The sequence below is a fragment of the Phalaenopsis equestris genome, unplaced genomic scaffold, assembly GCF_001263595.1.
Source record: "Phalaenopsis equestris unplaced genomic scaffold, ASM126359v1 Scaffold000364, whole genome shotgun sequence".
Classification (NCBI taxonomy): domain Eukaryota; kingdom Viridiplantae; phylum Streptophyta; class Magnoliopsida; order Asparagales; family Orchidaceae; genus Phalaenopsis; species Phalaenopsis equestris.
The window spans coordinates 701,726-714,409 of record NW_018164806.1 but is presented as its reverse complement, the minus strand read 5'-3'; the positions used below and the strand labels follow the sequence as shown (position 1 = coordinate 714,409).

The 12,684-nt window shown below is 33.8% G+C and overlaps 1 protein-coding gene across 2 annotated transcripts in view; it reads right to left on the bottom strand.

Annotated features, from left to right (window-relative positions):
• Window positions 1-1,340: 1,340 nt before the first annotated feature.
• LOC110026308 (TBC domain-containing protein C1952.17c) overlaps window positions 1,341-12,684 on the bottom strand; it is a 40,152-nt gene continuing 28,808 nt past the window's right edge. For both annotated transcript variants that reach the window (XM_020727198.1, XM_020727199.1), the window contains 3 exons: window positions 7,662-7,841; window positions 1,996-2,112; window positions 1,341-1,647 (listed from right to left, as the gene is read on the bottom strand). In XM_020727198.1, coding sequence (XP_020582857.1) covers window positions 1,483-1,647; window positions 1,996-2,112; window positions 7,662-7,841 — 462 coding nt within the window. In that variant the 3' untranslated portion in view covers window positions 1,341-1,482. The remainder of the gene's footprint in view (window positions 1,648-1,995; window positions 2,113-7,661; window positions 7,842-12,684) is intronic.

Genomic DNA, 12,684 nt, shown 5'->3' with positions numbered 1-12,684 from the left:
AATAAAAAATAGGAAGATTTACAAATACCTAAAGTTCAAATTTTAATTGGATGGTTGCAGAGCAGCATACTTTGAGCAACTTGTGTGGACAAATGGCGAAATACAATCTTACAAGACTTCACCAGTGGGTTGATTCATTCTGAGTCTATCTACACACTTGACCGGCGATATATTAGAAATTCTGGAAGAACATTTATCAAATGAACGGACCAATAAGAGGCTCTAACAAGGGTTGCAAACATATGGTTTGACAATCAAAAAGAGTCAGAAGAGCAGGTTTACAACTCTTACATTCTACTCATACTTGAAGCCATAGAAGCCCCCTTTTGTTAATTAGGGGGGGAAAAAAAAGATTATTAAATATAATATTTAACCAAACACCTTTGAATTTGTTGTATGCAGCAAGGAACAGCTTCAAGCTCATACATAGAACTAACTAAGATTTTGATTTCAAATCCATAAAAAAATACCGTTGAATCCAACAATGACAACAGGATGTGGCAACTTTCAAACACTTGAAACAAAACAAACAAATTCCTTGGTGGAATGAAATGTCATAACAGTTGTGACTTTTCAGTTAAACTCATAAAGGCTTAAAAACTGGCATGAAAGTTTATCACAGTTTAATGTTGCAGCTGATTAAAAAGGTTTGTGACACTTAAATACATAACAGGCAATACTTTAAGTATTTACATATCTAACACCTAAACTTTCATATTTACATGCATAACATTCAAATATTTAATATCACATCAAAAATACCACCATCGCCTACTTTTTAAAAGAAAAATACACCTCTTCTCGCACAGATTTATCACACCAAAGAGTTATAAATGCAAATATAAAGTTTTGGTGTTATACATGTAAATAATATGAATTGTGCGGTATGGATGCAAATTTCCCAAACAAATTATGCGTAAAGCAAGCAAGAGCTTATTTTGTTTGGTTAAATATCGGTCAACAAACAATGCGGCAGTTCAATAGAAAATTGTCAGAAAAATTTTCAAGCAAGTTACTTCATCAAACATGTCAATATAGCGCATCAATTTTGAAGTTACCAAATGGGAACTTGCAGGACAGCCTTTGGCCAATGTTTTGTTGAACTGAAGCACTGCTAAAGAAAAGTAGTGATTAAAGATTAACAAAGAAAAATAGACAAAACAATAGCAATTTTCAATCGAAAGTCATTCAATAAGATAAATGAATTAAAGCTTAAATATTACCCTATAATACAGCAAATCAAAGCCTCTTTACCACGCTAGCTTGGCACCACACATTCACACTTAGCAATAGGCATTTGGCACACTTATACTCTACAAATTTAAATGGACCACTGCTCGTGCTATAACTCTGATTTCATCAGTCACCCAGAGACCAAACCTCTTGGTAACAGTGATTTAAAATTTATATAGCCAACCATTTACATAACACAAATTCAAATAAAAGTTAGAAGCTCATCAAACAGAACGGCATGTAAAGCAATTAGTCTGGCACAGGACCCCGCAGCTTATTAGCAACATAGAGGAGATGCCCAATATTAGTTGCTGGGTAATGTTGCAGCAGCTTTAGATTGGCAGTGAAATCACCTGCTAAAAGACGCCGCCGCACGAGTATTAACATGGCACAGCATATCCTCAATAGGGTTTCCTGCGAGAGAGGCGCATCGGAATTTTATACACTTAATATTTATCAAGGAAAAAAAGCAAGGGGCATTTACAGACATACCATCCAATTCCTACATATTTACATGTATGACACCTGAAGTTTTCTTTTTTACATTATACCACCCAAATCTTTCACATCACATAAAACAATATCACCATTTAACATTTAAAAGTTGAAATACAATTTTTTATGCATAGGTGAAGTGGAATTTAAGTAAGAAATTGAAGTTCAAGAGTTTGATATGTAAATACATCGGAATTGAGTGGTATGCATGCAAATCTTCCAAATAGCAATGCTCTCCAAGTATCCAAGTATATTATATATTCATACCTGGGGACCTTCTGGATCACTTAATATGGTGTCCCATATGCTGAGGCAATCTGAGAATTCGAACTCTTGACTCAGCAATAGTGTTATCCATCTAAAGGCATAGAAGTGAGGATTAACCTGCATTAAGCCAATGAGAATTTAAATGCATTCAGAAAAGCAAACAAATTCAGAATCCTGCTGAAGGATAGAAATGTCGGTGACAAGAAAATAAAAGTGATAACATCCAAGGCACAAATGCAACGAGAGGGGTAAAAATGGTACTGAATGAACTGAGCCAGGCTGCTCAAGTTTGTCTATTTATTTTCTTATTGTGTTTGAATTAAATTTGAATGTGGCAATAATTTTAAAACCTTGTTCAGACTTTCAGATTTAAGCTATAATAAAGATTTAAACAAGCTGAACTATATGGAGAATTTTAATGAATTAAACGCATAGCCTTAAAACTAGAAAACAGCTGTATTAATAATTTTAAAAAAAGAGCATATTTCACACATTATTATTTCAGCTCTTTTGTTAAGTTCAAATGTAAGGTAAAATAAAGTTTGTTTTTCAATCAATGTAAAAACATAAAATAAGTCATTAGATAAACAGCTAAGTCATCATTAAAGAATCATTCTATTAAATTCTAATCAAGCTAATTGTTAAACAACAAAAAACATGTTCATGGATATAAATGTGAGTGGGTTGATGTTTATGCTTGTGCAATTCTATGATGAGCTGTAAAAAGTGTCCAAACTTTTTTAATTATCTAAATAAATGAGAATAAATAAGCCATATTGAAATGACTATTAAGCTATTCATCGAGTATACTAGTTCAAGAATAGCTTTATTGTAAAGTAAGCCCTAAAATTCAAGATAATTCCTAGTTGAAATGTATAAAATATTAAATTATCAAATCAATGTATACCCTTGGCTGGGTCCTATGATGCACTGATGCTTCACTATAAAAAAGAGTGTAGTGCTTGATACACGTCAGAACGATACATATTTGGACATGCCTATCGCGTGTCCAATTTTTTTTAAAAAAAATTCAAATAAGCATGTTCTTAAAATTAAATTTATAATTTATAAATAGTAAGAAAATGTATAATAAAATGTTAGATTTTTTTTTAATTTATATTATACCAAATAACTTAGATTTATTTTTTTTTACAATATTTTAAAAATTATTGATAATCATATTTATTTAATTTTGTTAAATTTTCATTACTTAATTGTTATACTCACTATTTTTCATTTTTTTTATTTTTTTCCTGTTATTCAGATTTATGATAGATATCATACTCATTAATAATTTCCATTCTTAAATATCATTGCTCTTTCATCCTTATAATACCAGGAATTTTGTAAAATTGATTTCATGTTTACTAAATTTATGCATTAGTATATTATATATATATATATATTAATGTTCTGTCAAAGATATAACCAGTGTCTTGTCTTTTTAAAAAAATGTGTCTCGCATCCGTGTCGTATAATGTCTCTGTGTTTCCATGTTCGTATCGGTGTATCCTAAACTAGATCAAATTTTTAGGATCATTCAAGCGCATCAAAAGGCAACATGGATAGTGCAAGAGCTTCAAGGGGATGAGACAATGCTCTCATTCATGTTGGTCCAAAATGTCAGGATTGTCGCTATGCAGATCTATGTTTTAACAACATTTAATATTACTTGGAGTTAGCCTTATTTCTATTGAAGCTAGTTGTTTAAGTGTCATTTGTCATTAAGATTAATTGTCAATTTAATTTTGTTTAAAAATACTTTTGTCATTTTCAACAATCTTTAGTTAGAACTAAAGATAAATTAAATAATTTTTTTTCTAGCATTCCCTCCGAATTGCTCTTCCTCGTACGAATTTCTTTCGCATTTCGCCTCTCTCTCATGCCTCTCTTCTTTTGAAATATTAATTCAGTAACTCTCCTAAACCCCCCTTCATCACTTATCTTCTAGTTAGCCCCTTTATATAGAATTCTTCCTTTGCCAAATAACAAAAGGCCCAAAAAAAAATTTACAACTTTTCATTTTTTTTTTTAAATGCAACAATCTCTATCAATTTTACATTAGAGCTACAGTTCTTGATTTCATATTGTTGGTGCATAAAAATATATGCAGGGCTCATAATACTGGAAGATAATTACATGCAATTCAATATCTTTATAATTAAGAATAATATCGCCGTGCATGCTAATCTATAGGACTCACACATATTTGAACAAGAAAACCTTAGTCGCCCAACAACTTAATCCAACCTATAATCCTACAATAGCTCCTTTACCATACCCTAGCCACTTCTATTAACATGACGCTTGCTCACTAATATAGTCATGAGCTCGACTACTCGCCCACGCAGTCGCTATTAGTTATGTACGAGAAACATCGTTGCTTGTCCTCATAGACACACTCTCTAGCCTAAACATTGTGCTTGCTATGACACCTATTTGCACTAATGAATCCATTATTTCTTATTCACTACCTAGCATGTTGACTTCATTCACTACTCGATAAGCTTCTTCTCTCTTACCTCTACAACTCAATAGTATTTATTCAATAATCTTGTTTCTTCCTCTTCATCTTTGACGCACTCAATATCATGGCTTCTTCATCTCATATAAATGATGTGAGTGTTCCTCTATTTGGATCTTTATAAAATTCATATTTAGAAAAATTATCATTTTATACGAGATATTGTGCATTCCATTAGAGATTATCTTTTGCCTTTGACATTTTATTAAGACAGCTAAAATATGTATATGTACTTTTTTCTCATTTATGTAACAAGCCTGAGCTAATAGATGTATGTGCTCTAGCTTAATGGAGAGGGTTGATGTATTAAATAGAATAAATAAAATAAGTTAAGGCTCTTAATACTAAGAAGCTATTATATATAAATTACTACAATCTTTCTCAAATTTGTCTTCTCATTGTATTCTCATATATACCTATTTATAGGCCACACATATTCAATAACTAATATAGTTCATTTCCCATAACAAAATTTCTCAACAAAGAAATATCTGCACTAGTTTAACTGTTGAATCCCTCAATTGTCATGCCATTAAGTCCTCAAAGAACCCTTGATTCCCCTCTTAAACATCATTAACAAAAAACACTAACACATCTCCACTAAGTATGTTACATGAAGATTGAGACATTGACATCAAAATCATTCTCTAGCGACATCTTTAATTGCATTGATTATGTTTAAATTCCCCTCGTCATCCAATTGTTTAGTATTGCTTCCTGCACCAACATTCTCGCCATCTCAGGCAGCAATGTCATGTCATACTCAAGAAGCCCTTCTATTTGAGTTCTTGGGCACAAGGATTCCCTCTCCCCCTTTCTATTTGACACCATTGTCAGACAAACATTGCCAGAAAGCTAATCTCATTCTTTAACACGCACACCATGGCATTCTTATACAAACAATACGTTAACCAAAACACACTTACCCCTCATAACTCACCCGCATGTCGATCCACAAATTCCTTGCATCATGCAATGTCCGTATCCCATTATCCTTTCATGATGCTTAATCTTACACACCACTTTTACAATTTCGGCTTTACTCAATCAATTGAACATAAGCCTTTGCTTAAGCAAAACCAAGAAGCCCTAGCTTGCTTTTAAATCTGCATCTGCATGTGAGTTCAAATCCTTGCTGCATCCCTAAATTATTTAATTGCAAGCACGTTTAATATTGTCTGTCATGTATTAAACAAAACTTCATGCACTAGCTAACCACATCACTAAAATTTCAAAGTTCCCCCACAATTTCCACAATGGTCACTCACAAATTGTTGCATCCCACTCTCTCAATCACAAGCAATCTCGCCGACATATTCATTTAACTATAAAATCTTGAGATTTTTCTCAGGCAATGTGGCACTTGACCAATTTGCAAATTGTAACAATTCATCCTCTAGAAAAACTCATTCGCCCGATACATTTAGCAGTTTGCTAACAAAAACATCAATCAATTAATGCTATGGTCTAGACAAATCAATCTAATGATATGCATGAAGGTTTTCAAACTGTTGATATCATAAAAGAGTTGTAGGGATGTTATTGAGTGATAAAGATAGTTTTCTACCAATATTATTAGCAATGGTGTTATTCCCCTTTTAAACACGTCTATACGTTGGATTTCCCATCCATCTTTCTTTTTTCGATGAATTTCACAAGCTCTATAACACAATCTATGACCTCCAATCCTCAAGCAAAATTTTAACTCTCCAATCACAAGATCGAGTAGTAGTATTGCCTTTGATGTCCAAAGTGGGGATCAATTATTCCATCCAAGATTTTTTTTTTTCAATTTTCTGTAATAGATGGGAATCGATGAAGTGCCAGCCCGTGTTTTAGTATATCATATAATGTATCATGAAACCATCCTTATTTGTATTAAAGTTAACTGCCAGCTGTTTAGATGTTATTTGTTATTTAGGCCTAAATTAATATTTTTATATTGTTTAAGGGTAGTTTGATCAATTTCAATAAAACTCATTTCTCTTAATAGGTTCCATCATCTAAAATTTAATTAGCCTTAAAGATGAATAAAGAAAGCTTTTTTCTTTTAGTTTCCTATCCAGGGATAGGTTCTCCCTTTTAGAATGTCCTCTTGCTTTTTTCATATATATTTCATGCCTTCCTTTTAATTCTTCGTTCGATAAATCTAAACATGATTTGTCTTATCTTCTCGGTCCTTCTCACATGTCAGATTCTTCATATGTATCGGGAGGAAAATAAAAAAATAAAAAATAAAATAAAATAAAATAAAAACTAGCACAGTTCACTGTTTCTTTAGCTCCCTCTCCAAATGAAGGATCAACATGCACAACAAATATCTAATGTCTAATGCTACTATGCTATTACGAAATTTAGAATATTTTAGTTGTTTTTGTTCTGCACGAATCAACCATTTTGTATGCCAAAACTGTTTGATTTGTCTTTATGGAACAAGACAACTCTCCCTCATGTAAGTTCATCATATTTACAAGGCTGATAGGTTTTGCATAAGCAAAACGACGACTCGCTATCAATCATTACTTGGACCGTTATCAGACAGCAACTTTGAAAAGCAAGTACAGACATGGAACCAACATGGAAGTAGACAATATACACGCAAAAAAATTTAAGTCAACATACCAAGCAAAAACTTAAACTTAAAACCATCCCAAAAAGCAACGCTTAAAAGTAAAACAGTTTAATAAATAGCCAAAACAGAATACAAAGTTTCAAACTGAAAATGAACTTCTTAACAAAAGTTGGACACATGCATACTAGTAGCTTAGTAAGATTTGACATGAATAAAGATGATGCAATGCTTCAATCCATAAAGAGATCCACAAATAAGATGGGATTTCATCTATTCTGTGCTCACTTCCAAAATTTTGTCAAGGCTTCGTCTAACAAAAAAAAAAACAAATTCCCATGGGAGTTGAGAGTATCTCATTTTACATGTCAGCTCCTTCTGAGAGTGAAGCGTTAATATAATGGCACGCGCCTTGGAAGGATGACTTCCCTTTAAAAGAAGAAAAAAAAACATAATTTGGACAACATATTATAATCACATCGATGAGTTATACAAGCACCACTTAGTTGCAACAAGCGTAACCTTCCAAAACCATAATTTTCAAGACTTAACAATTTAAAATTTTTTTCTTACTTTTGTGGTAACCTCAAGATGACGCCAAAGCTCTTCATCATGTTTCTTTAAAAGCTGCGATAACTTTGCAATAGTAGACCGAATACCAACAACACTGTTATCAAGTTGCTTGCAAAAATTATCTCTAAATCCACTCAAAAGCTCCACAAAACAAAAGAAGGTGTCAGCTTCTACATGGGCCTGTTTGAATCAGAAACGACAAAATGTAAGAAACTAAAAAGCAAAAAAAAATTAGTAACATAACTAGTTTCGACTGCAAGAAAAAGTATCTCCAAAACTATCAAAAATCTCTAGAGATTTAAGTACAGGCCAAGCATTTTTCATCATTGCATTTGTTTATTTATTTATTTTCTTTTTTAGTTTTTTGTGAACACCCTCCTTTTTTTACTAAAAATGGCATATTATAACTACCTCCACATTATAATTACCACCACCGTAGCTTTGACCAAATTCCATCTCTGCCTTTAAATCTCCATTTTTATGATTTTTAAAGTTACAAACACCATAGTAGTTTGTAATATAATATATTATAGCATGTTGTGCTATGTTATTGCATCTTATGACGCATTACGGCCTTAGTATATTGTTTTCAATTACGATGGCACTAAAAATCATAAAAATGATGATTTGAAGACAAAAATGATAGAATTTATCTGAATTCACGACAAGCTTCGATATGCAACACCAATGGTGGGGCTCGTCTAAAAGACTCTGGCCATTTCTTTTCAATAAAATATATATATGTATATACATAGACATATACATATATATATATATATATAGACACATACACACACACACAGATGTCGAACAAGAACAAGAAGCTTCACACGGGAATTGTCCGCTTTGCATGCTCAATTGTCAGAATCACACAAGGGGATGGCCTTGCGATGAAGATCCTTCCCTCTTTCTTGTGCTCGAAGAAGATTGGAAGGGTCGTAGCTCGTCTAGTCGTGCTCGAAGAAGACAGAAAAGGGATTGTGTCGCAGCTCCCCTACGTAAAGAATCCTTCGTTGAGGTGCTTGATAAGGGTCTAGACTCTGAGAAGGTTGTCGACCATGTAGTGTTTCCTCAGATCTATCATGATTCTCTTGAAGGGATAGCCGACCGTTCGTTTGTTAAGAGGGTTTATAGGAAGGGTGGTAAGGCTGCTTTTATCTTTACAGACTTCGAAGTCTCTACTCTGGTTGAAAAATACAAATTAACTCTCATTAAAAAGTTTCAGTTGGGGTATCCCAAAATGGAGGTTACTTGCAAAGCTTTTGAGGATTTCAAACTTGTAAGGACAATGGAAGGTGGGTCTATTAGATGGGAGACGTGATGATACATTTGACTATGGACGAATTATGCTAGGATTTTCTCCATGAAATACCTCACCATTGAAGGAATAACTATAAAGTTATTCAAGTAGTCTCCTGAATTTGATCCAAACCAAGAATCACCTACAATACCTATATGGTTTAAGTTACATGGGCTTAAGTTGCATCTTTTCAACCATTATGTCATTTATTCCATTGGGGTCATCCTTGGGAGACCAATGAAATCAGACATACCCACTTTTAATCTCACCAAACATTCTGTTATTAGAATCCTGGTGGAGAGAGATATCATTTTACCTGACATTGAAAAAGTTTGGCTTGACACTACACATAATGAGTACTGACAACATATTGTCATGGAACAAAGACCATACTATAGCACCCATTGTAAGATGTTTGGACACACTTGAAAAATGCAACATATTTTACCCCAACCTGAAGTGCCTCACCTAACTACTCAAGGAGCACCTATTCCACTGGCTGATATGGTGGAAACCGCAAGTAGAGAGGATATTGCCACTAATTTTTTCCCAGATGAGCACCCTCATGTTGTTGAAAATGAGGATAATCTCATTTTGGAGCCTGGTGATGCTCCATATGCTAATGGAAACAATTATTGCTGATGTTGATAGCCTTCAAACCCTGACAGAGTGCCAAGTTTAAGGTGATCAACGGGTAGAAATTGCTCTCATTGATGATCAACTCAGAGATAAGTTGGAACCCTTGGAAGATAATTGGCAAGTTTACAAAAACAGGAAGAAAAAAAAGACTAAAAGAACAAAGGAATTTATAGGAGGATGCTTTGCTCATTTCGGTTGGAAGCCCCCATCACTGTTTGGTGCTCGACTCCCTCTATAGATATAGGGAGAGAGGAAAGTTCACTCATCATAATTAAGCTCTCTGGTGGAATTGCGCTCCTCCCGAGTAGCCCGCATATCATTTTTATCTTTTTGTGGAAATTGTCTCTAGCCGTTTCGGGGTATAATTGTACATTTTGGTTATTTTTGAGCCTTGTATGTCTTGTGAGTGGGTTCCTAGCAACTTGTCAAGGACAAATAGTCCCACATCGGTTAGGTGTAGAGCCGAAAAGGAGTATTTAAGTCCTAGGTTGCCCACCACCCCTAAGAGCTCTTTTGGGGGGTGACAAGTGGTATCATAACAGATTATTGTCTGCCAGGTGTGTGGACTCTCCATGGTCCAGTGGGACCCTCAGCGGAGCCAATCCACGACGAGGGCGTCACGTAATTGGGTGGAGAAGAATGTCACGGACAAATATACCCACATCGGCTAGGTGTAGGGCCGAAAAACAATATTTAAGTCCTGGGCTGCCCACCTCTCTTAAGAGCTCTTTTGGGAGGTGACAACCTGCTCACTAAAACTTTTGTATCTTCTCCCATCAATGAAATTTTTATTTTGGCGAATATATATATATATTTTTAATCAAAAAAGAGGTTCTACCTCCAAATCTATATTATAATATTATATAAAATAGAGCACCATAATAGATTGTGATATGATATATTATAGCATGTTGAAATACGTTAATATATATCATGACACGTCACAACCTCACTTAACAAAATCATCTATTATTGTGCTACCTGTAATATTGAAAATTATAAAAATTGTGATTTGAATTCTGAGAAAATAAAATTTGTCTGAATGCATAACAACACTGTGTGTGTGTGTGTGAGCTATAAAATGTCTTCTCAAGTTAGGAAGGTAGTTTTACGTTAAAAAATGTGTTGTTTGTTCATCAAACCGAATTCATAGATCATTGTTGCTCTCTAAGTGGCATGTTATATGTTCTAATATAAGATATTAAATAATATTATAGACGAGTATAATATAAGACACCATAACATAATGTAATATGATATAACATAGCATGTTTCAAAGTACCTTATTATAGGTTATAAAACGTTATGATCTTTGATAACTTAGCATACTTTAACTTAGCAAGGCTTAACATGACTTGGGAGTATAGATAAGGCTTGGCTATGTAAGGCATGGCTTGATATGATCTCTTTGCTTAGCTTAGTTTAAATTAACTTCGTTTGGCAAATCTTATTTGCTTTGATTGGCATTGTAAGGCTTCATCATGCCTTATTTAGAATGGCTTCACAAAGCTTAATTTATCTAGCATTTAATTTTCATGTACTATCCCTTACCATAGATAGAACACCTCCTAGCACATCAAATTTATTTTAATTTTGCCCTATTTTTGTTCAAAATTTGCTAATATTATCAATAATAAGTTAGTTATGCTGACTTAATGGTAGCACAACATTCAATAGCTTAGCCTTGAGTAAATTAACATTTTAAAACAGCTCACTGGACAATTTCAACAGTTATTCAAGTTGTTTTACAAGATTAGTAAACCACTAACACAATCTATACTTTAAAAATTTTATTGAACTTGATAGACGACCAGGCATAACCAAAATAAATTACAACACAGGCCATGATAAGTCTGTTGTTCTTAAGACGCCTTAGTAGGGATAGAATGGTGTATTATAAAAAATGCAAGTGCTTTTACATTTGGAAGTCATAATGAAATTCCTTTCATATGCAGTCAAAACTAGTTAATCATCATTGATTTAGAATCATGCATACGCTAATGCATATTCTCAATAATAATAAAAATAGAAAAGTTCATTATCATTATCATTAGCTTTATCCAATGGGGTTGGCTTTAAAAATCCACATTCTTCATTCATTTTATTCGACTGTTTCATACTAAGTTAAACTTACTTTGCATGAAACTTTGTACATAATCATTATCCATTCTATTTACCCCCTTTTCTTCCCAGCCCATCTCAATTTCTCCACTGTTTTTATTGGTGCATCTTCTACCATTTGATATATTTGCATAAGTCATGCAATTTCATTTCCTCTTTATCTCATCCACCCTTCTAGTCCTCAAAAAGACATGAAGGAAAGGATTCAGAAATATGGAGCAGGAATTCCTTCAGCCACAAAAGAGACCTTAGGGCAAATTTGGCTTTTTAACATTCTTGCACTTTGCTCGACTTATCAAGAAAACATTATGATTTATCTGGGAATAAGGGTTTCAAAATTCCCAAATCTCAATCCTTCATGTTAATGCAATTTCTATCCTTTGATATACATGCACAAATCATGTAACTTTATAATTTATTATCTTAACTAACATTTAGTCATCTGTAATAGACGACGAAAAGGTTCAAAGTCCCACCTAGAAGTAGGGATTCTTTTATCCACCTAATAAGCATTGGTACAACTTTGGCTCTTCAACCGTCCTGTATTTTGCTAGAATTGAAAGAGAAAACTCTGATTTATCTAGGAATGAGGTTTCCAAATTTCTAATTCAAGATCCCTTTAGAAACTTGGAGACAATCAATGAAAAGCCTAAAAGCATTTGATGCTTATTTGAAACGAATGATGATGCAGCGCACATTACATTGTTGACCTCATTTTTAGTAAGGTCTAGTATTCCTCGTAGGAGTTAGGATCTAGCCTTAGGGGTCTTCCTGCGACTATCTTAGAACCTTAGAAGTGGTGCCCGCCTCGTTTTAGTTCAACATATTTCCGTCCTCTTTTGGAGTTTCGCGTGTGCGGTATCGACTTCTAACACTTAGAAGGATGAAACCGACATGAGGAAACCCAAAATGGATTCCTATAGGACCTTTCCGAGCCTTAGGGTGGCCTTCTGCACAATTCGC